Source organism: Lynx rufus, unplaced genomic scaffold (assembly GCF_022079265.1).
Source record: "Lynx rufus isolate CCGP_SWC_20201006 ecotype Redwood Valley unplaced genomic scaffold, mLynRuf1.p SCAF_55, whole genome shotgun sequence".
Lineage (NCBI taxonomy): Eukaryota > Metazoa > Chordata > Mammalia > Carnivora > Felidae > Lynx > Lynx rufus.
This window is the reverse complement of record NW_025814873.1, coordinates 839,073-860,987: the sequence shown is the minus strand read 5'-3', so window position 1 is coordinate 860,987 and position 21,915 is coordinate 839,073. Positions and strand designations below refer to the sequence as shown.

At 67.8% G+C, this 21,915-nt stretch overlaps 2 protein-coding genes and 2 long non-coding RNA genes across 5 annotated transcripts; 1 reads left to right on the top strand and 3 right to left on the bottom strand.

The window, feature by feature from the left end:
* Positions 1 to 271: 271 nt before the first annotated feature.
* DDX51 (DEAD-box helicase 51) lies at positions 272 to 5,002 on the bottom strand. Its single transcript, XM_047101070.1, is given in 15 exon segments — positions 272 to 417; positions 632 to 733; positions 735 to 767; positions 878 to 941; positions 1,045 to 1,146; positions 1,322 to 1,438; positions 1,533 to 1,648; positions 1,726 to 1,918; positions 2,067 to 2,212; positions 2,298 to 2,406; positions 2,564 to 2,670; positions 2,761 to 2,832; positions 2,926 to 3,071; positions 3,387 to 3,537; positions 4,469 to 5,002. Coding segments are annotated over 15 exon segments (2,019 nt in total). The 3' UTR covers positions 272 to 390.
* Positions 5,003 to 5,129: 127 nt separating this feature from the next.
* Positions 5,130 to 12,915, top strand: NOC4L (nucleolar complex associated 4 homolog). Of its 2 annotated transcripts, XR_006965996.1 has the most exons (16): positions 5,130 to 5,281; positions 5,486 to 5,606; positions 6,291 to 6,397; positions 6,676 to 6,783; positions 6,980 to 7,129; positions 7,202 to 7,301; positions 7,387 to 7,421; positions 7,825 to 7,875; positions 7,978 to 8,089; positions 8,293 to 8,353; positions 8,570 to 8,680; positions 8,778 to 8,938; positions 9,436 to 9,518; positions 9,661 to 9,774; positions 9,853 to 10,483; positions 11,943 to 12,915. XR_006965996.1 is itself a non-coding variant. In XM_047101065.1 (15 exons), the coding sequence occupies exons 1-15, from the start codon at positions 5,165 to 5,167 to the stop codon at positions 9,973 to 9,975; spliced, it is 1,554 nt and encodes a 517-aa protein (XP_046957021.1). In that variant the 5' UTR covers positions 5,130 to 5,164; the 3' UTR covers positions 9,976 to 12,915. The 2 variants fall into 2 exon arrangements, 1 of the variants encoding a protein (XP_046957021.1); XM_047101065.1 differs by having other exon boundaries at positions 9,853 to 12,915.
* LOC124527819 (uncharacterized) lies at positions 5,992 to 8,482 on the bottom strand. The gene is made up of 5 exons (XR_006965997.1): positions 8,233 to 8,482; positions 7,560 to 7,711; positions 6,961 to 7,048; positions 6,513 to 6,729; positions 5,992 to 6,216 (listed from the first exon to the last, which is right to left on the bottom strand). It is a non-coding gene; the product is annotated as an uncharacterized LOC124527819 (long non-coding RNA).
* On the bottom strand, positions 10,598 to 16,991 carry LOC124527820 (uncharacterized). The gene is made up of 3 exons (XR_006965998.1): positions 16,430 to 16,991; positions 12,909 to 13,026; positions 10,598 to 10,683 (listed from the first exon to the last, which is right to left on the bottom strand). It is a non-coding gene; the product is annotated as an uncharacterized LOC124527820 (long non-coding RNA).
* Between the last annotated feature and the right edge of the window lie 4,924 nt (positions 16,992 to 21,915).

Sequence of the window (21,915 nt, the reverse complement as noted above, 5' to 3'; positions counted from 1 at the left end):
TGACGCGGGACGGCGGGCACCGTGGGGACCCAAGTGGCTCGAGGCTAAACCCCTGAGGCTGCCCTGCCAGCTCTGGACCGCGGGAACGGTCCTACTAAGCCCTGCTTGCAGAGAGCACCGTGCCCAGAGGCCACCAAGCCTCCCCAGACCCTCACCCTGGGCCCGGAGCCAGGCCTGCTGCAGGGACTGTCCTGGGGCCGGGCACGAGGCGGCAGCGGACGGGGGGACAGGCACCCTCTCGGCCGGTCGCTTCTTTGGAAATCCGAGAAACCTGTCTTCTGTTCACATATGCGGCAGGCGGCGCTCAGGATTTTCCAGAAAGGAGGGGGCTAAGCCCAGCAGGTGGCACGGGGTGGGAAGGGGCTGCTCTGCAGTGTCCTCTGAGCGCGTCTAGGCCGCCTTCTGTCTTCGCTCTTCCTGTGGAGGGGAGAGGTAGAGACTCGCACGGTGCCGGCCCCCTGCCCCCGTCCGCGGCCCCGCCCTGGCGCCCCAACCCTGAGACGCAGCACCTCCGGCTGCTTGCTCAGGAAGTGCGGTTCTGGCCCCGGCCCCCCTTCCCGCCCTCCCACCCTCTCCCCCGCTCTCGCACACGTTGTCAGATGCGTGTCACGAGAACGCCACGGCCCCTCACCTTGACGGCCTGCTCCAGCTGGGACAAGGCCTCCTCGTAGCGAGGGACCAGCGGCCTCAAGAGCTCGCCGGGGATGTCGTGCCGTGCCAGCTCCGGTGCCCCCCGCCTCGGCCAGCATCCGGAGGAACCTCCTCTCCTGCAGGCCAACGACGGGAAGGGGTCTCAGCCTCCCCTCGGCCACCGGCCGAGCCCCCCCCCCCGCCGCCCCCCCCCCCCCCCCCCCCGGCAAGCGGCCCGCAGACTCACCTGCACCTTGAGCAGCAGCGTGAAGGCCTGCCCGGTTCTTCCCGCGCGGGCGGTTCTCCCGACCCTGGAACCGAGCACAACCACCTCGAGCGCTGGCCCCCAGGGGTGCCCCGGACGGTGGCTTCTCTCCGGGGCCCTTCCCTCCAAGACCAAGGGACACGCCTCACCGGTGCACGTAGGTCCGCAGGTACTGGGGGGCGTCGTAGTTGACGACCAGCTGCACACCCTGCACGTCGATGCCTCGAGCCGTGGCGTCTGTGCTGATGAGGCTGGGAAGCGCGAGGGGCTCAGACCCCGCCCGAGGCCGGGAGCCCCTCTCCCGCCGGCCCTGCGGGGAACGCCACCACTGACTCCGGAGGGGAGCTTCCTTTGGGGAAGTACGCCCCGGACGGCCCAGGCCGGTACCTGCCGTGAGCGTCCGCTCCCCTCCTTCCGGGTACTCACAGCCGGATCCTGCCCCGCTCAAACCGCTTCAAGACCGCCTTTCTCTGGCCAGGCCCGCAGCGGGAGGAGAACTCGGCCGCCGTCACACCTCCGAAAGCCTGCACTAGCAGGAAGAGCCTGGGCGGAGAGGCGGGAGAGGCGGGAGGGAGGCAGGTGGGCAGGGCCCGGAACCCGCCTCCCCTCTGCTCCCCTCCGCCCCCCCGGACCTCACCTGTGTGAGTTCTCGCGGGAGTTGGTAAAGCAGAGGACCCTGGAAAAGTTCATCTCCAGGATCAGGTGCAGGATGACCAGTGGCTTCGTGCGGAGGCTGCAGGGGACGTAGCAGTGCTGCGGGGACAGCACGGGGTCGGCCCCGCCCCAAGCACCGTCGTGCGCCCCCTCCCCGCCCCGTGCGCCCTGCTCACCGAGAGCCCTGCGGGGAAGGTGTACTTCCCGCCCGAGTCCCCGTCCGCGTCCGCGCCTTTGGGGCCCCCGCGTGCCAGCCCCGTGGAGAAGAGCCGGGGCCGGTGGAGGCCCAGCTGCTGCAGCTTCTCAGGGTTCTGTGTCAGGGTGGCCGAGAAGAGCAGCTTCTGCAGCGGCATCTGAGGGCAGCAGGTGCTGGAAGGGGAGCGGGCGGTGGGCCGGCGACCTCGGACCGGCCGGCACACGCCAAGGCGGAGCGGGTCTGGGAGACCGAGGGGAACCGCGACGGGACCCACGCTCAGGGTGGCCCCACCAAGCTCAGGGCGGAGTTCGCTGCGTGTACCTGGCGGCAGTGGTGGCCCGGAGCTGCCTCCTCTGGAGCAGAGCACAGGGGTCCTTGGCGCTATCGCTCGGGAAGGCCGCCTCCACCACCCGGGGCAGCCAGGACTGGTGCATGCTGTCGATCATCCGGTCGGCCTCGTCGATGACCTAGGAGAAGCAGGACGCCTGGAGTGTGGTGGCCGAGGTCGGTGTCGGCTCCGAGCCCGGGCCTCCCTCCAGGCGCCCGACGTACCAGGAAGCGGAGATGCCGGAGGCTGAACCCCGGGGTCTGGTCGATGTGGTCCACCAGGCGGCCAGGGGTGGCCACCACCACGTCAGCCAAGCAGCGGAAGCCGTCTGCTCTGTGGAGCGGAGAGCGGCTCAGCAGAAGCCCCCATGCAGACCCCCAACACAGGGGAGACCCGCAGACAGCCAGGCTTTCTGTTCTCGCGGGGGCTGGACGGCTACGATGCGGCTGCTCCCTGCTCCCCGAGGGGCCCACGACCCATCGAGACCTACGTCCTCTGAACGAGAGTCTCCTGCTCCTTGACCAGCGATTTCTGCCCGGTGATCAGGGCGACACGCAGAGGAGTGGCGTCCGTGTAGACGTTGAACACTTTGCTCACCTGCGGAAGGAGCGGCCGTCACCGACCCGGTACGGAGTGCCGCAGTGACAAGGACCCCGTGTCTGACTTCAGAGCGTGGGGTGCACATACCTGCTGGGCCAGCTCCTTGGTGGGCAGCACGACCAAGGCTCGGACCTGGCACACGGCACGACACAGCAGGGCCTGTGGGGTGGGGTGGGGACAGCCACCGGCCTCAGCAGAGCCGGTTCCCTGTCGGCCGAGCCCCCCTCCGAGGACGGCGGTCCTCACGCTCACCTGTACCACGGGGATGACGAAGGCCAGGGTCTTCCCGCTGCCCGTTGGGGCAGACACACAAAGGTCGCTGGGCCGGTAGCCGCCTCTGGCCACCAGAAACCCGTTAGCTGTGCTCTCCAGGAGAGCGGGAATCACCGCGGCCTGGACTGGACAAGGAGGGACGACAGGCACGTTTGTGCCGGAACCACCAGAATCGGCAAGGCACCGAAGCCCAAAGGAGACTTGTCCCCCATCTATGACTTCCAGGCTGGGCTGTTCTCACTCGAGGACGACACCAGAGCCTCTAGGGACTGCCAGGCCCGGGCGGCCAAAGATGCCCCAATCCCAGACCACGCTTGATGCTGGCCCTGCCCAGGGCCCGTGTTGTCAGCTGCTGTGCCACGGCCTTGCCGCTACGGCTCTGGTGACTCTGGGCGAGGAGGCTCTTGAAGGCACCTCCCCCTCCCCCCCACCCCGAGCACCTGGAAAGTAGGAGGAGATGCCATGTGCCCGCAGCTTCTTCTGCATGTCAGGATGGACGGCAGGGATGTCCTCGATAGGCACCGAATCTTCAGTGACGCTCTTTCCGACACAGCTCGGCTCAGCCAACCACGAGGGCAGGAAAGGCTGGACCTACCGTAAAGAGAAAGGGGCCAAACGAAGACTCCAGAGCCCGCAGGGTTAGGGGAACAAGACCAGCGGAAACTAAGGACTCGCGACACTCAAACCGAAGAGGCCACAGCAAGGCAGGCCCCACGAGCCTTCTAACGCGTCTCCCGGCGTCTCCCCACCCCCACGCCACCTCTAAAAGAATTAAGCAACGCACACCAGAAAGTACCTCTCCCCTGAGCAAGGTCACCGGGGGAGCTTCCTCTCACACCCGCGGTAACGTCCACACCCTGAGCCTGGCCTGCAAAGCCCTCCGTGACCCACACTCACCTGCCCCCAACCTCCTATTGCTGCCTGAGCCTTAGCCACACAAACCTCGTTTTACGTGCCACAGCTCACTGCTGCCTCAGGGCCTTTGCCCTGCTTTCTCCAGTCCACCTTACCCAGGCTGCCCCCTGTCTTCTGGTCACAAGTCAAGGTGCACCTCCATACTGGCACGGACACAAATGCTCCCCCGCGCACCCTGGCAAACCTACCGTTTCCTTCTTGGTAATCACCATCACGCAAGAGCTCTGTAACTTACTAGCTGCTTCTTGAAAGCTTGCACTAAGACAGCTACTCCTTAGACACGCCCACCAACTAAGAGAATATGTTTTAAAACACTGCTGTGATGCAACCCAGAAACCCAGATGCGACCCACAACACGTTTACCTGCAAGTTTCACTCTTAGCTTTATTATAATCACAAACAAAATTCTAAGCCGACATAGAATTCCAGGCACCAAGAAGAAAAGTGCAGGACAGACGACTGAAGTCCAAGCCGCTCGCTTGCTGAACAGGCGCGACCCTCGGAGCTACCCCACCAACACGGGCTGGATCCGCGACAGCCGCCCGCCCCCGACTCCCGGCCGAAGCAAAGCCGCGGAAGACTTTCCTTCCCACCCCGGGCCGCTCACCTTTGGCGCCCTGCTTCTCTCAAAGCCCCCGAGCAGAAGGGCGTGGGCGGGAGGCCCCGAGGCCTCTTCGGGGGGCCGTTCTCCCGAGTCCCCCGGCGGCCCCGCGGCCTGGGCGCTCGCGCTGCTCTCCCCGGGCTCCTCCTCGCCGCTCCCTGCGCGGCAGGAGCGGACAGGGGCGGCGCGTCAGCCCCCCACCCCCGCGGACCCGGGACCCCCGTCCTCGCCCGGCCCGGCCCCACCTGCGTCCGCGTTCTCGCCGTCCACTTTCCGCCGCTTCCCCCGCGGCGCCTGCGGGCTCCCCGGCGGCCCGCCGCACTCGCGCCTCCGCGCTCTGCGCGGCCGCCGCCGCCGCCGCCGTCCCGCCGCCTCCGAGTTCTGCGCGGCCCCCGCGGGCTCCTGCTGCTGCTTCCGCCGCTGCCGCTCTCGGGCCCGGCACTGCAGCCGCTCCAGCAGCGCGCGAGCCCGGCCGTCCGCCCCGGGCTCCGGCCCGGCCGCCTCGGGGCCCGCGTACCGCGCGACGTGGAAGAGCGCCATGCCGGCCGGCCGCACGCCTCTCGGCCAGACGCGCGGCGATGACGCCAGAGGCGCGGGGCGGGGACGTCGTGCGGGAGGCCTCGGCGCGGGGCGGTGACGTCAGGGGCGCGCCGGACGGTGGCTCGAGAGTCCGTGAGTTCCGCGTGGGGCGGCGGCGGCGGCATGGAGCGGGACCCCAGCCCCGGGGGCGCGCGCCGGGCGCTGGGCCGCCTGCTGGAGGCGGTGCTGGCGAGTCGCCGCGAGGCCAACGCCGTGTTCGACATCCTGGCCGTGCTGCAGGTGGGGGCGCGCGGGGCGCCCGGCCGGTCCCGGGTCGGAGGCCTGGCAGGGGGCGCGCACGCGGGCCGACGGCGGGATTCCCGGGCGTCTGCTCCCGTCTCGCGGGGCTCCCAGGTCGGGGAGGGGGTGTCCGGTGGGAGGGTAGCGTCGCGGCCCTGAGTGAGGAGGGAGGGCCGGCCCCCTGCGACCTCCGTGTCCCTGCAGTCGGAGGACCCGGAGGAGACCCAGGAAGCGGTGCGCGCGTGCAGCCGCCTATTCGGGGCCCTGCTGGAGCGGGGAGAGCTGTTTGTGGGCCAGCTGCCCTCTGAGGACACGGTCATGGCAGGTGAGCCTCTCGCAGCACGCGCCGGGTCCAGGGCCTCGTCTCTGGAAGGGCTGGAGGGAGACTTTGTCAACACGGGATGACCTCGCACGGCCTTACCTTGGGTCAGGGGAAGGGCACAGCAGGGGCTCCCCGTGGGGAGGGACCATTGTGCTCAGGGTTGGGGTGAGAGAGTCCGTATGTGGTCTGTTTTAGAGCAAAGGTTGAGCGTGCTGCGCTTTTTCAGGGTTTTTGTTTTGTTTTATTTATTTTGAAAGAGCATGAGCGGGGGAGGGACTGAGAGAGAGAGAGACAGAGGAGGAGAGAGGGGATTTTAAGCCGGCTCCACATTATCAGTGCAGAGCCAGACACGGGGTTTGAACTGATGAACGTTGAGATCACGGCCTGAGCTGAAATCAGGAGTTGGGCACTCAATCGACTGAGCCACCCAGGCGCCTGTTTGTTTTTTGGGGATCACTTGTAGGATCTGATCCTGTTTAACGTGGGCAGCCGGGGTTACGCGTTCCCACCGCTGGCTGTGTAGGTCTTGGGGTGAAGTGAGGCGAGGAGGGTTTCCCACCCCGCACCGGGTCTGGGGCCACGGTGACCCGTTGCCGTTCACTTCCGGGTGGGGCTGCGCAAAGAGCGGAGGGGGGAGACCTGCGTCCAGCCTGGTGTGTGTGGTCTGACCACCCTGCTCTGCCTCAGGGTCCCAGGGGGCGACGCGGAAGTACAAGGTGTGGATGAGACACAGGTACCACAGCTGCTGTAACCGCCTGCGGGAGCTTCTGGCCCACCCCTCCTTTGAGGTCAAGGTGAGTCAGGTCGTCGGCCTTGCCTCTACCCTGCGCGTTCCCTGCACCCCCAGCCGCCAGGCTGCGCACACTCGGGCGGGGGTGAGGCCGCAGGCTTCTGCGCGTCCGCGCTTACCTGAGGACGTCTGGTTTTCTGTCTGCTGGGTGTCCTAGCGGCCGGTGTTGTTCTGTGTCCCAGCGCGTAGGGGAGCGGTGTCTTGGGTGCACTGAGACTTAGGTGCCGGGGAGGTGACGTGTGGTCGGGCTACCTCAGCCACTCCCTCGCCCGCTTTCCCCAGGAGCTGGCTCTCAGCACGCTCATGAAGTTCGTACAGCTGGAGGGAGCACATCCCCTGGAGAAACCCAAGTGGGAGGGCAACTACCTGTTTCCTCGCCAGCTTTTCAAGGTGGGGGCACAACGGTGTCGGGGGGGGGGGGGCGCCGAAAAACCTCTGGGCACAGCCGGGATGGGCCTTCGCTGCAGGTGGCTCCGGGACGGGCTGCTTCTGCCACACCCTTTACCCCGGGGGGCGGGGGAGGCTGTGGGGCGTGGCGGGCACCCCGGGTGGGCCCGCCGAGCTCACCTCCCTGCCCGGCCCGCAGTCGGTGGTGGAAGGCCTGCTGTCTCCGGAGGAGGACCACTCGCTGCTGGTGTCGCGGTTCCAGGAGTACCTAGAGCACGACGACATCCGCTACCACACGATGCAGGCGGCCACGGGTGTCGTGGGCCAGGTGGCTGACAGGTACCCCGAGGTGAGCCGGGTCCCGTGTCTGGGGGAGGGGTGCGCAGGGGCTGCGCCCGAGCTGATGCCAGGCTTTCGGCAGGTGCCGCCTGCTTTCTGGAACAACGCCTTCGCGCTGCTGTCTGCCGTGAGCCTCCCCTGCCAGGAGAGCAGCTCCTCCAGCTTCTACGTGAAACACGCTGGTGAGCGTCCCGGGGGGCGGGGGGGGGCACCCAGCGAGCCGCCGCCTCTTTCCCGCACGCCCTCTGACCCCTGCCTTCCCTACAGAGCTGTCGCACAAGTGGAAGGTCGCTCATCTGAAGGTGAGACGCTCCGGGGGGCGCGCTGGGGACAGGGCTCTCTCCACGCGTAAGCAGCACGTGTGGGACCCAGAATTTTCCGGCTCAGACAGCCTCGAGGCTCCCTCACGGGGACGGGGGTGGGGTGGAGGCCGCCGGTACCTGGCTCCCAGGCTCTTAGCGGGCTCCTGGGTGCCGGTGTCGTTGCCGCGTGCGGCCCTGGGTGCGCTGTTCCCCGGCTGCTCTGTGGCCGTGTTCTGGGTGCGCGTTTCTTCTCGCTTTGCTGGAACTTCTCCAGTTCTGGGTTTCTAGTTCTTACGCAGGGCGGGAGGGAGGCCGTGAGTGCCGTTTCCCCTTCCGGGGTCCGGGGGCTGGGGTGGGGGCCTTGTGTGCGGCCTTGACGGCACCCCCACCCCCTCCCCCGCAGGAGCACAAGAAGGCCTTCCAGCTGATGTGGCTTGGCTTTCTCAAGCACAAGGTACTGGCGGGGTGGGGGGCAGGTCCCCGGGTCTGGGCCGCTCTGGCCCACGTGGGTCTTGGGGTGAGGCGGGCACACCCACCGCTGCTGCCTCCCCGCCAGCTGCCCCTCAGCCTGTACAAGAAGGTGCTGGTGATCATGCACGACGCCATCCTGCCCCACCTGGCCCAGCCCACCCTCATGATCGACTTCCTTACCCGCGCCTACGACGTGGGTGAGTGCCGGGCTCCCCTCCCAGCCGGCTGGGCTCCCGGAACTGGGGCTGGAGGAGCCGTCGTCAGGGCCTGGTGCATGCTGGAGCCCGAGTCCCCTCCCTGGCGGGACGGAGCCGGGGGCCTCCTGCTCTGTTGAACTCACCGGCGCGGGTGGCGGGGAGCAGGCCTCGTTGGGGCTTCTCAGCCGCACGTTGGTCTGCAGGGGGCGCCATCAGCCTGTTGGCCTTGAACGGACTTTTCGTCCTGATTCACAAGCACAACCTGTGAGTGTCGATCTAGGACGCCTGCCTGGGTCCAGCCGTGCGCGTCTGCCCCTCCTGTGTCCTCTCCCTGTCCTGGGCTGGGGGTCTGCTGGGCTGCCCTAGGGGAAGTTGGGGCATGACAGGGCTCCTGGGAGCCATGATCCGTGTTTTCACTCTGTGTCACCCCCCCCCCCGCCCCCCTGGCTTGCGTGCCACTCCTCACCCCTGCACTCCCAGCGAGTACCCTGATTTCTACCGGAAACTCTACGGTCTCCTGGACCCGTCTGTCTTCCACGTCAAGTATCGGGCCCGGTTTTTCCACCTGGCTGACCTCTTCCTGTCGTCCTCGTGAGTGCCGGAGAGGGGACTCGGAGGGGCTTAGACTCAGAGCAGGGGCCGGGAGTCTGGGCGACTGGGGGTCACTCACGTTCACCATCCCGCCCAGCCATCTGCCCGCCTACCTGGTGGCTGCCTTTGCCAAGCGCTTGTCCCGCCTGGCGCTGACGGCGCCCCCCGAGGCCTTGCTCATGGTGCTGCCCTTCATCTGCAACCTGCTGCGCCGACACCCTGCCTGCCGCGTGCTGGTGCACCGCCCGCTGGGCCCCGGTGAGCGCGTGGTGGGGGGGGGGTGCTTAGGGACCTGGGAGGGGAGTGGGGGGGGAGTCGGGGCTTGGGGACCTGGGAGGGGAGTGGGAACCTGGGAGGGGAGTGGGGGGGAGCCTGGGGGGCTTGGGGACCTGGGAGGGGAGTGGGAACCTGGGAGGGGAGTGGGGGGGAGCGTGGGGGGCTTGGGACCTGGGAGGGGAGTTGGGGAGGCTGAGGGAGTGGGGGGCCCTAGGAGGGGAGTTGGGGGGAGCCTGGGGGGCATGGGGACCTGGGAGGGGAGTGGGGGGGAGCCTGGGGGGCTTGGGGACCTGGGAGGGGAGTGGGAACCTGGGAGGGGAGTGGGGGGGGCTTGGGGACCTGGGAGGGGAGTTGGGGGGACCTGAGAGGGCTCAGAGACCTGGCAGGGGAGTGATGGGGAACCAGGAGGGTGGGGGGCCTGCCCCCAGCGGCCAGAGCTCAGGAGCAGGCCGTGAAGCAGGGCCCGGGTCTCGCCCTAGAGCTGGATGCCGACCCGTACGATCCTGCAGAGGAGGACCCGGCCAAGAGCCGCGCCCTGGAGAGCTCGCTGTGGGAGCTGCAGGTGAGCTGGGGTCCCCCCCCCCCCCCCCGTCCCCAGCTCCCCCGGGGGCTGCCGTGACCGGACGTGTTCCCACCGTGTGGTGCCGTCCGGGTCCCCGGGCTGCCCCGGGGAGAGGGTGGTGACGGCCCGTGTGCCTCTCCAGACCCTCCAGCGGCATTACCACCCTGAGGTGTCGCAGGCCGCCAGCGTCATCAACCAGGCGCTGTCGGTGCCTGAGACCAGCGTCGCACCCCTGCTGGAGCTCACGGCGTTCGAGGTGAGGGCGCGGGGCTGAGGCCTGGGCGGCTGGGGTGCAGGGCACGGCGGCGTGGGAACACCTGTCCGTCCCTTGCAGGTGTTCGAGCGGGACCTGAAGAAGAAGAGGGGCCAGGAGTCGGTGCCCCTGGAGTTCCTCCCGGCGCGGGGGCTGCTGGGCCGGCAGGATGATCTCTGCGCCCAGCACTTCACGCTCAGCTGACCCTGAGCGCCCGCTCCCCGCCCCCACCCGTGGTTTTGTAGGAGAGGGATGGGGGTGGGCTGCGGGTGGCGGGGCGGAGTCCGGGGAGCGCCGGCCTGTCTCCTGACTGCTCCGGCGGCCGGGTCTGCGGGCTGGTGGTCACGGTGCCGGCCGTGCACGGAGGGCGCCTCGTGTCCACCCGCGGCCCCCCACGCCTGCCCCCCGCCTCTCCCCTCCTCCGGAAGTCTCTCCCTTAGCCGGAGCCCGGGTGGGCGCGGGGCCGGGGTGGGGGTCGGGGGCCGCGGCCACACGGGGCTCGGTGCACTGGGCGGTGGCTTCTGCCAGCCGTGTGTGACCCCCGGGCCCCTCACGTCCGAGCGTCTGGGCCACACCCCCTCCCTGCCGCAGCTGGACTGTGACCTGGGAGCGACGGTGAGGGTTCGCCGTCCCGGTTAGTCGTGGGCAGCACGGAGCACAGGCCACCTGTTCCCAGTCGAGCTGAGGAGGACCCACCTCCCCGTGGTCCCAGGTGCGCGGTGGGCGTGTCTGCCCCACGAGGGGCGGTTACGGGTGGAGCCACCAGAACCGTCGCGGCCCCGAGTGGCGTGGGTGCTGGCAGCTGCAGGCCGGTCGTTTGCTGTGTTTCCGGGCTCTTTCTTCAAGGCCCCGTTTCTGCCGGGCGAGCTTGGTTCCCCTCCGGCGTGGGTCCGGCTTCCTCTTAAAAAGCGTCTTGTTTAGGGAGAGAGTCACGTGAGTGATAGCCGCTCCCGTGGGCTTGGGGGCCTGGCGGAGATGCAGGTGAGGGTGCAGAGCCAGGGAGGGGGCGTCCCTGGTTCTGCAGCCTCTTGCCTGACCCCCCCCTCCCCGCCCCCACGGGAGCACCTGGAGTCACAGCGGGCAGTGGTTTGGCCGCTCGGGTCTTAGGGAGCTGCCCCGGTGGCCCAGGACCCTTGTGTGCCTGGTGGGGACGCTGGGTGAGGGGTGAAGGGGTGCTGCTTCTACGTACACCTGTGTGGTTTTAGGGATGCTAGCGCCCCGCCCCCTGGTGGTACCGTCCCGGCCCCATCTCAAGTCCGCTTCTGCCCCCGGGCCTTTGCGCTGCCTTTTCTGCAGCTTTGCTCTCTGCTCCTGCCTGCGGACCCCAAGCCGAGGGAGGCCTCAGGGAAGCCCCTGCCCGGCATCCTGTCGGTAACGGCTCCGGGCATGCACGTGGGGCGGGTGCCGCCTGTTCACGGCCCCGCTGCCGTCGGTGCCCCGTGGACGGTCCCTGCCACCCTTCCCAGAGACCGAGGGAAGCTCGTCACGACCTGGTCCTCGTCTGGTCCCCGGGGTCCGGGACTAACCCGGCACAGAGGAGGGGCGCATACACGTCTGTGGTAGAAGGGCCCGGGGGTCCTGAGCCGCCTGCTTCCGGCAGAGTTCGGCGCGTCCGAGGCCGTCCCGGCCCCAGCTGAGCCCCGGCACGGGGACACCGGGGGGCAGCCCTGGAAGGGCTGAGGCCTCACGCTGATTGAGAGAGATGTCATCCTGATTTTTAAAGTAAAACTACAGGACTCTTATCAAGCAGGTTTTCTCGATTGTTGCAGCATCGTGTGCTGTCGGTAGCCTTCCTCCTTCCAGCGGGTCCGGGGCTCACCCCTGCACGTCCCGCCCGCAACACCCCCTCACCCCCGCGCGCGCCGGGGCAGCTGCGCTTTGTGGTGTTTCTCGACCTCTGGGCCCCATGGCCCCGGGGGCAGGTGGCTGAGGGGACGCAGGGCGGGGACAGATGGAGAAGACCGGCAGGGAGGCGCCCCTGGGACCTGAGCACCTGATGGCCGTCAGGGCTGGGCTTTCAGGGGCTCGAGAACCATCTGGGATCTGAGTACAAGACCCCTGGGGCCCGGGGTCTGCGTTTGCAGGGGCTCCCAAGCCGGGGGGGGGGGGGTCACGGTGACCGGAGGTCTGCAGGCGGCGCCCCCTGCGCTGAGGGCCCTTCTCCCCGGCAGCTCCCAGTCCGTGGCCCTGGGGCCTCCGTGTCCTCCCGTGGAGCCGTGTCCCGCCCTGACTCCCTGAGGCGCTGACGGCCGGCGTCGTGCACTTCAGTGGTCCGAGTGCCGTCGGCTCCGCGATGGCAGAGCCGTGTGCCTCGTCCCCTTGTCCGCGAGTGTCCCAGCACCCGGGACGGCGGCTGGTGCCTGTGTGTTTCCTCCAGCTCATCTCTCAGAACCGGCCTTCCTGGGGAGCCAGGCCCGAGGCGCTGTGGGTTCCCTACAGCGCAGAGAACTCTGTGTGGTGCCTTGGGGGGAACTGACCGTGACGGGGACGGGGGGAGGGGGGGGAGGGCGGGGGGCGGGTCCCCGGAGCCCCGTGGGCGGCAGGGAGGAGCGAGCGGCTCCAGGCTGCACCGGGACAGCAGAGCGGTTATTTCCTCCTGTGAACCGACTGCCTTTTTCCCAATTAAGATGCAGTTCTGGTTTTGTTTATCATTTTTAAATTACAAACGCAAGGCAAAGCTAATTATGAGTTCCAGTGACACTCGGGCTCTTCCCTGCGAACCTCTCGGCCTTGGTGCCTCTCTCCCTCCCTCCCTCCCTCTCTCTCTCCCTCTCTCTCTCCCTCTCTCTCTCTCTGTCCACCGTTCATGCCCTCAGGTGCCCGCCCGATGTTGACCCTCCTCTCTCTGCTGTGAGCTCCCCTGCCACTCAGCGGTCCTCCCTTGCTGTGCTCCCTCTGGCGCCCACGCATTCACTTGCCACAAGTCCACGGCAGCCACCCTCGCCCCAGGAGGCCACCCGGCTGGGTCCGCACAAGTTTGTTTGCAGCTGGGGACATCACACCCTAGCTTGAGTCAAAAGTTTTTAAAAACCAATTTTGGGGGGAACTTGAAATACGCGCTAAGTACCTTTTTAGTAGAAGTGTGTTCTGTGCGATATTTGGGATGTACTTATCCTGAAGATTGAGAAGAAACCCACCTGATATAAATGAGTCATTGTGAAGTGTATGATTCAGTGGCACTTGGTGCATTTATGCTGTGTGACCACCATGTGGATCCAGTTCCAGAACTTTCCATCACCTGCTTCGTAATTACATCTGTGGAAAGACGGCATCTGAGAGACCAGCCCCCGACGGCGCCCCCAGGAGTCCTGAGTGGTGGGGTCTCCGCCATGCCCCCCACCCCCCTTGAGGGTGGGCGGCCACTCCAAGCCGGGTCAGCCCTGGTCCTCGGGCAGGAAACCAAAGCCTTGGGTGACACGAGGCATCGGGCCGGGGCCCCTGGGCTGTGGCTCTGTGTAGGGAGGAGGTCCGCGCCGCTGCCCTCTCTGCCGTGCCTCCTGGTGGCGCGGGGTCTGATGGAGCGTTTAACCCGGGCCGGAGTGAGGGCTGGCCTTTGCCCGGCTTCCGGGAGGGACTCGGGCCCCGAGCGCCCTGTCCATTGGGGGTCCACGTGCAGGTCATGGCGGGCTTTGGGCCGCTCGGCGTCCCCTCTACCCCCGGACGGGCCAGTAGCCACCTGGCTCCGCAGCCCCCCGTAAAGACGGGACACCAAGGCGGGAGCCCCCCGGTTGGCAGTGACCCATGTGCGCTGTCACACGCCGGGGCCGGGGAGCCGAGTCTGTCCAAGGCCCCAGTGGAGGACCCCACAGGTGCGTGTTTGGGGGCCCCCTGGGCCTTCCCCTGGGTGGTGTTACCCTGTGTCCCTTCCCTGCAGTGAACCCTGATGGCGAGAAGAGCTGCTCTCGGGGAGTTCGGGGGTCCTCCTGGGGGGTTGTCCAACCTGAGGGTGTCTCGGGGACCCCGGGCTGGCCGTGGGTGTCAGAAGGGGCTGTCCTGGGGAAACGGGTGTGTATGACTTTGGGAGGTCCCCGAGAGGGGTCCTGCGCTGGCTTCCTCGCCCACGACGGGGGCTCACGAGGTGATCAGGCAAGGGGCGCCTCCAGGGCAGGAGACGTCAGAGGAGGGGCCGCGGATGGAGCGTCCACAGCAACGTCCAGGCCCTGGGGGGGGCGGCAGGGCGGGGAGGACCAGCGGTCTCCTGGACGTCCTCAGGGCAGTATGGTGGGGCTGCTGGGGGTCGGGCAGGACAGGCAGTGCAGGGGCCGCTCGGGGGGGGGGTCCTGAGGGCCGCAGGGTGTGTGACCCTGCCTCCAGGGCCGGCCCCCTCGGACGGCCTGCCCCCCACTGCGTCCCTCCCCTTGGGGGAGCAGGGGCCTGCCGCACCCCAACCTGGCCGGTCAGCCACCCCCTGGGGTCAGATGCTACGTCCCTCTCCCCGGCCCGTACGTCCCTCCCTGACACCGCCCACCCCTGGCCCACGGAGACCCCACTCTGCCCGGTTCAGGACGGGAGCTTAAAATGAATGCACATCTCTTTGCAGAAACGCAGGGGCGAGGCCCGTGGGGAGCTGCTCGGGGAGTTGTCGCCGTACCGCCCGCGGGGCCGCCCTCCTGGTCAGTGGGCCGCGGATGCGGGACCCTCCCGCCCGTGAGCATCTCGTGGCTGAAGGCCCCGTTGGACCGTCACGGAGGCCGGTGTTGACAGGGCACCTACTGTGTGCCCCGCAGTGTCCTTCCGTCAGGTCCTCGCGGCCCACACCTGGGCAGCGCTCTCAGCGGAGTCTCCCTGTCTCTCTGTCTTAGTCTCTCGTGCCCTGTCCCCTCCAGGAGGCGAGTGGGGTTGGGCGGGGAGACGCTGAAGTCGTGGCGCCCGTGCGACGAGATGCGGGCCGCACGTCCTGCCGATAAGCGCCACGCTCAAGCACTGGACGGGCACGGAGCAACTTCTCGGCGACCAGGTGTCAGCCGGCTTGCTTCCTGAGAGCTCGGTGAGGGTGACGAGCGTGGCACACGTCCCCACCGCAAACCCCCGGCCTCTAGGCGAGGAGGTGGCCGGCAGCGGGGTGGCGGGGGCTGCGGCCTGGGCGCCCGCCAGCCTCAGCCGCCCCATCCGCACGGCGGACTGTGCCAGGTGCCCCGGCTGCACGGAGGGCCAGAGTGACCGCTGTGGCCCGCGGCCCCGTTGCAGTGGTCACGGGAAGATGAGCTCACCCGTGCCCAAAAGGCCATCCACCGAGTCAGGCGCTGGGTCTGGCCTGTGGCTGGTGGCCGGCCAGCGCCCGTCCTGGCCACCTCTCTCCCCGGCCCTTTGCGACCCTCGGCCGCGCGCCTGGCTGAGCGCCTCACAGACGGCTCCCGTCCCCGCACGTGCGGGTGAACTTGGCCTGCAGGGGGAGGGGCCGGCTTTGCGCGGGTCCGGGGGTTCCCCTCGGGCTGCCTGCTGGGCCTGCGCTTGGGCTTCTCCTTGGGGCTGGCTCATCTCGCAGGTCGCCTCATTGCTGAGAGCCGCACAGACGCCCCGATGACGCTCACTCACTGTGTTGTGTCTGTGCGAGGTCCCCGCGACCTCCGCCCCGGCCACGCTGACCACGATGGGGCCGCTCCCCTTCCTCACAGACCCCGGAACCCACGCTGCGGCCCCACCCGCCCTCTGCCCGGGGGAGCGCGACGACCCAGCGCGGGCACGTCTCCTCCTCCGCCGGCTGCAGAGGGTCCACTGCCCCGTGTGTCCCCAGAGTCACGGTGTTGACCTGTCATTCGGGACGGATCCCTTTTGTTTTGACCACGGAGAACCCTTGCTGGGGTTTCTGAGAAGCTGTGATTAATTTCTAGTATTACTGGACACGACCGACTCTTGGGAAGTAGATTAAATACCAGATATGCAGCAAGGCGTTTGCTTCCAGAACGTGGCAGTGTCTGGGACCCCGCAGGCAGAAGCGACGCTCTGCGGTGTTTATGAAATTTTTATTACTTATTTTTGTTTTATTTTTTTGAGAGAGCGAGTGAGCAGGAGAGGGGCGGGTGCGGGCGGGGAGACAGAGAATCTCAAGCGGACCCCACACTCGGCGCAGAGCCTGACGTGGGGCTCAGTTCCACGACCCTGGGATCGTGACCTGAGCCAGAACCCAGGGTTGGACGGTCGACCGACTGAGCCACCCAGGAGCCCCTGAAATTTTATTTTAAAGTTTATCTGCTCATGCCTTTCGTCTTCTCATTGAGGTGAAATTCACACGGCACGAAATCAACCATTTTAACGTGTGCTGAAAATTCAGGGGCCCCCGGGGGGCTCGGACAAGCTAAGCATCTGACTCTTGATTTTGGCTCAGATCGTGGTCTCACGGTTTGGGAGCTGGAGCCCCGCCTGGGGCTGTGCGCTGCTGGCGAGGAGCCCGCTTGGGATTCTGTCCCACTCCCCTCTCTCTGCCCCTCCCCTGCTCGCCCCTGCCCGCAAGCACTCTCTCTCTCTCTCAAAATAAATAAACTTAAAAAAAATGCTTGAAGTGTGCAATTCAGCGGCAGTGAGTTCATTCGACGTTGTGCCACCATCACCCCTATTGGTCTCCCAGAGATCCCGTCAGCCCTGAAAGCAAACCCCACAGCCGCTCGCCCTCACGCCCCGCCCCGGCCTCCGCCGATCCGCTTTGTCCGCACGGACTTACCGATGCCGGATTGCCCATCCACGCGGAATCACACGGTGTTTGTCCGTTTGCGTCTGGCTTCTTGCCGAAGCTCATCCGTGTGCAGCAGGTGTCAGGGCTCACTCCCTGCTGGGGCCGCGCAGTGTCCCACTGCATGCACGGACCACAGCTGTTCACCGCTTCATCCGTTGGCGGGCATCCGGGTCGCGTCCACCGCTGGCGTCTGGCCGGTGCCGCGGGCACGCTCGCGTACAAGCATTGGTTTGAAGGCCCGCTTCCTCTCTGGGGAACTGCGGGGGCACGTGGTCACCCGACCCCAAGGTTCCGAGGAAACCCTACACTGGTTTCACAGCAGGAGGGTATTGGGTCCCGGTTTCTCCACATCCTCACCAACTTCTGTTGTGTGCTGTTTTGTGACAGTAGGTTCCGGTGAGCATTTCCCTGGTGACCAGTGACATCAGGCTTGCTCTTTGCTCTTCGATGAGTGTGGGTTGGACGAGGCCACCCAGCTTCTGCAGAGTCTCTTGGGACACTCACCTCCGGGTCCTGAGCCGCTGTGGGAGCAGGGGGTCCCCAGGCCACCCTGCCACGTGCTCCTGACGGCGTGGAGGAGCTGGGTCTGCGTGAGGATACAGAGATGGTCACCAGAACGCGGCGGCTCCCGGCCCTCCTGGCCCTCCCAGCCCCAGCTGTGGCGCACACCAGACCCGCCCAGGCCGCCCCGTGTTCCAACCCCCAGAGACCAGGGAGATTGTCGTTGCTTTAAACTCCGGGATGGCTTGTTACGCGGCTTAGATGACCATACCCGTGGGCTTGAAGCGCTCGACCTCCCGCCAAAGGGCAAGGACCCAGCACGAAGGCAGGAAGATGCTGGCCCCTGGCAGCACTGTCTTCTCCCCGGGGGTGACCCCAACCCCCTCACTGTCCCTGGGGTCTTGGGGGTGCATTTTGGGAGGAGGGGGTGGCATTGGGCTGAGAGCTAACATTATTTACACGCCACGGGGTGGCCACACGAGCTCGAATGGATCCAAGGACCCGTATGTTCAGTGAAAACAATTCCTGGGGCGCCTGGGGGGCTCAGTCGGTTAAGCGTCCGACTTCGGCTCAGGTCATGATCTCGCGGTTCGTGAGTTCAAGCCCCCCGTCGGGCTCTGTGCTGACAGCTCGGAGCCTGGAGCCTGCTTCGGATTCTGTGTGTCCTCCTCTCTCTGCCCCTGCCCTGCTCATGCTCTGTCTCTCAAAAATAAACTTTAAACACACACACACACAATTCCCAAAGGGCTCGTCCAACAACAGCGAGGCTCCCAGCAGACCTGTGCGAACAGCCCTCCCGCGCACCGTCTGGGGCAAAGTCGAGTCTTTGGAGGGCCAGCTCAGGCCCCGGCGTGGGTCCCACGGTGGCAGAGGCCTGGCCACGCCACGGCCCAGAGCAAGTGTTCGGAGGGTGGGGTGAGGCTGGGCCCCAGGAAGACCCCATCGTCAGCGCCTCTCAGGCCACGATGGGGCACCGGCCTCCCCGCGTGTCCCAGCCCCTTGGGAGCTTTGCTGTGCTGTCCCGGCGTCGCTGGGGTGGGCTTGTGGTCGGCGTGGACGGGGCAGAGCGTGTGGGCTTGGAACCCTGGCTTCCTGCCCCTGCTGGCCACCGAGGCTCGGCCCCCCCCCCCCCCCCGTTCTGCGGGGCGGAAAGAGTTCTTGTCACAAGATCTCTGCCGTCAGGGAACCCGCGGCCCTCAGGCTGCCGTCGGCTCTCGGGGAGGCAGGTGCTGAGACAGGAAAGGGGTGCAGGGTGGGCAGGGCGGCTCAGACCCCACCGCTGGGGGCCCTCCTCCTGCACGAGGTGAGGTGGTCGGCTGGTCGGCCTCCTGGGGCTGGTGGGGGGGGGGGCGCGCAGACCTTGGGCCGCGCCCACACCACGGTCCTCCTCCTGCACAGACCCGTCCTTCCCTTCCAGCCGAGATCGGAGGATCCCTGTCCCCGCAGGGAGGACCATCCCCTGCCAGACCACCACCGCCCGGCCCCCAGGAGCCTCGTAACTCGTCAGACGGAAAATGTCACCTGGCGTTTCTGCTTGGTGTGTGTGATCAGGCCTTCGGCTTCTCCCCAGCCAGGGAGGCCGGGCTCACGCTCGTTTAGCCATTTAGCCCAACAAACAAAATCGACGCGTTCTTATAAAACACCGCTGGCGACCGCTGGCAGGCAGAGCTCTCCGAGGGGCCGCTTGGGAGGCTCTGTCTCTGATGGAGGCCCGTTCAGCTGGGGTGGTGGGGGGGGCCCCAGCTCCTCCTGGAAGGATGGCCAGACACAGCGGGCAGGGGTGAGGGGAGTCGTGGAGACGTTCCGTGATTCTTCCAGAAAGGCGGCATTGCACAATGCGAGCCGGCCCTGGAGCTGCCCTGGGGGTGGTCACAGACCCCACTCGTGGCCGTGGGGCCGGGGGCTTGGGGACCTGTCTGGGGGCCATGGGCGGTGGCTGCTGGCAGGCGGGTGGGAAGGGGGCGAAGGCCTCCGGGACTGTCTCCCTCAGTGCTCGTTCATTCAACAGACACTCGCGCGCACGCCTACTGTGTGCATACCGGTGTCCCAGGAAGTGGGGGTACACAGGGGGCTCGCCAGACTCCTGTCCCGGCCCTCCTGGGGCTCGTTCTGCGGTGGAGGGGACAGATGGTGAGGGGACTTTAGTTAGTCTGGGGTTCTAGAGGCAGTCAGCGCCCTGGAGGTGGAAAGGGAGACGGGCCTGCCAGCAGGGCTGTTGCGCTAGACAAGGGGGCGTCCGAGCAGAGCTGGGGGGTGAGGGGGGAGACCCGGGGCTGTGGGGTGACGGGGAGAGGGCTCCAGGAACAGGCTCGCCAGTGCAAAGGCCCTGGGGCAGGAGTGTGCCTCGGGCACCAGACACCATTGCGGAGGCCACTCTTGCCAAGAGCGGAGTGAGGAGGGGGTGGCAGGGAGGTGGGGGCAGAGCCCCGGTCCCTCTTGCCGGCTTGGACGCTCTTTCTCAGTGGGGTGAGCACCGTCAGTAGGCCGGGACGGGCGCAGCCTCAGTGGGCTCAGCTGGGCGGTTGTGAGGGCGTCTTCCGTGTGTGTCGGCGGCACGGCCCGCTGAGGCTCTCGGAGAGGGTCCCGGGCACGAGCTGCCCGGGCGGGGGTGGGGGGGGGGTCGCAGTCCGCTGCTCCTGGACCAGGACGTGTGGGTCCCCGCATCTCCCGGGGCTCGGCCCAGGGCGGGAGGGCGGGCGGCCTCGGTTCGCAGGCTGAGCCCGTCGGCCGCGGGGAGGGCGGCGGAAGCTCTCCTCTGGGCTCTTCTCTCCGTCTCTGGGGGTCCCGCAGCCTCCTGGAGCCGGACGGGCTGGCGGCCCGGGGCGGGGAGGGGACAAGGCCCTGCCCGCCGGGCTCCCGTCGTGCCGGGTCAGGTCGGCCGTCCAAGACGAATTCAAGTTGTCTCCCCATTTTTCCGGGTCAGGGAAGGCGGGCCCCCGGGGCTCCAAGCTGCTACCCGGGTTTGGGGAGCTCGCCCACACCGACCGCGGGTGCCGCTTCCGGTGTGCGCCCTGCCCCGGCCCCTGTCCCTGCAGGTGGCTCTGGCGCCCTCCCGCGGGGGCTCCTGACCCTCGGCGCCCGTGCCTGGGGGCCCCGCCCTGAGGGCTGCGCGGCCAGGCGCCTGGCTCTCTGCGTCGCACGGTCAGCGCTCCCTGGGGAGGGGAGGCCCGGCCCCGGCTTCCCCTCCCCGCCTCCGCCCCTGGCTCCCACCCTCCTTCCTGCACCCGCTCTGTGCCCAGAAGCCCACCGCAGGGCGGCCCCGGAGGAGGGGGGCGAGAGGAGAGCGAGGGGAGGCCTCAGGCGGGACGCGTCCCCGCCCCAGCCGGGGCTGCCTCCGGGCGCCTCCATCCGCTCTGCGCTCAGGTCCGCCACTGTGGGGTGGGGAGGTGTCCTCCGGGGCCACCGTCACTGGCTGCAGGCCCTGCCGGGCGGATGCGGGCGGTTTGAGGCCTTGACGCTGGCTACAGGGGCCGTGAGAGAGCAAACACCAAACACGGTGTTGTGACGGCTGGGGTGACGGACTCGGGACGGACGGCAGGGGCAGCCAGCGGCCGGGGCCTGGGTCTGGGCTTGGAGCCCAGATCCGGGCCGGCGGGGGCCTCAGCCACCCCCTCCCAAGCCTCGAGTGTCTGCTCCTGTCCCCACGAGGGGCCCGGGCACACCGGTGACTGACCCCTGAGCTTCTGCTCGTGGCCCTTCCCTGGCCTGCTGGTCCCCGGCTGCTGGGAGAACCTCAGCACCACGCCGGGTGCGGGGGGCCCTCCGCTCGGGGTCAGCAGGCCTCCGCCGGGGCTGGGACTTGGGGGCCAGGAGGGCAGAGGGGCCCGCTCAGCGAAGCAGCGGACACGCCCCTCGAGGCTAGCCATCCACGGCGCCCACAGACCGACGGCTTACCGGGCTGAACAGAAATGTCTCCTGTCCCGGCCCGGAGGCCAGAAAGTGGGGTGTCGGAGGGCTGTGCTCCCCCCGGGGCCCTGCCCGTCCCGGCCACCGCACAGCTCCCCTCCCTACAGGGTCACAGTCACAGGGATTCGGCCCACCCACTCCGGTCCCAGCTCATTTTAACCTGGCCGGAAACGCCATGGAGACGTCGAAACGCCCAGGGTGCCGGTCGGGGAGGGATTGGGGTTGTAGACGGCAGAGCCACGGCGACGGCGTGAGCAGAAGGGCCGTAGCGAAGGGCGGACGGTCGTCCCCCGGATCCTCCTCGACGGCCTCCGCGCGGCGAGCGGGACACCCACCTGCACCGCGTGGCTTCCCCGGAGGACGCTCCGTGGCCTCCACCTCCGTGGCCTTGGCGCGGAGGGACAGGTTTGGCTTTCCACACGCAGCGCGTGGCGGGACCTCTGTCTCGCGGTGTGGCGCAGCCTGGAGGGCACAGGGGCCTTGGAAGGGAGCTGGCGGGCTCGGGGAGGACTCTGCATGAGCCAGCGTGGAGGCTTCGTGGAAGGTTCTGGCTCTCTCACCACGGACACGCGGGACTGGAAGGGCGCGTGGTCTCCCTATAATTTGCTTCGAGAAGTAAGCGGGAGCCCACCTGCGGACCTTATGCTCTGACGCGGGACATCACAGGCCGTTCTAGGCCCGTGAAGGGCATCCTATGCCCCCACGAGCAGGGGTGACGACAGTGAACGAAGCAGTGGTCTGGGGGGGTTGGGACGCCTGCCTTCCCGTTGAGGGGGCGGCTCCAGGAGGGTGGCCACAGGGCAGCGGTTTTCCATCTGCGGCTTAGGTCCTCGTGGCTGAGCAGGGTCCTTGGAGCCTCGCGGTCGCCCTCGGCTGGTTAGAGACGCGGACGTGCGGCCCCCGGCAGTCTCCTCTGCCTGCTGATTCTGCAGTTGCACACGAGGCCTGTCTCAGGGCCCCCTGGTGCGCGGCCCTCCCCCAGTCCTGTCCGGTCCTTCACGGAGCTGGGGGGCAGCGGGTGCCGGTCCCAGGCGCCATCAGGCACAGGCAGCGGTGGGAAAGCCTCC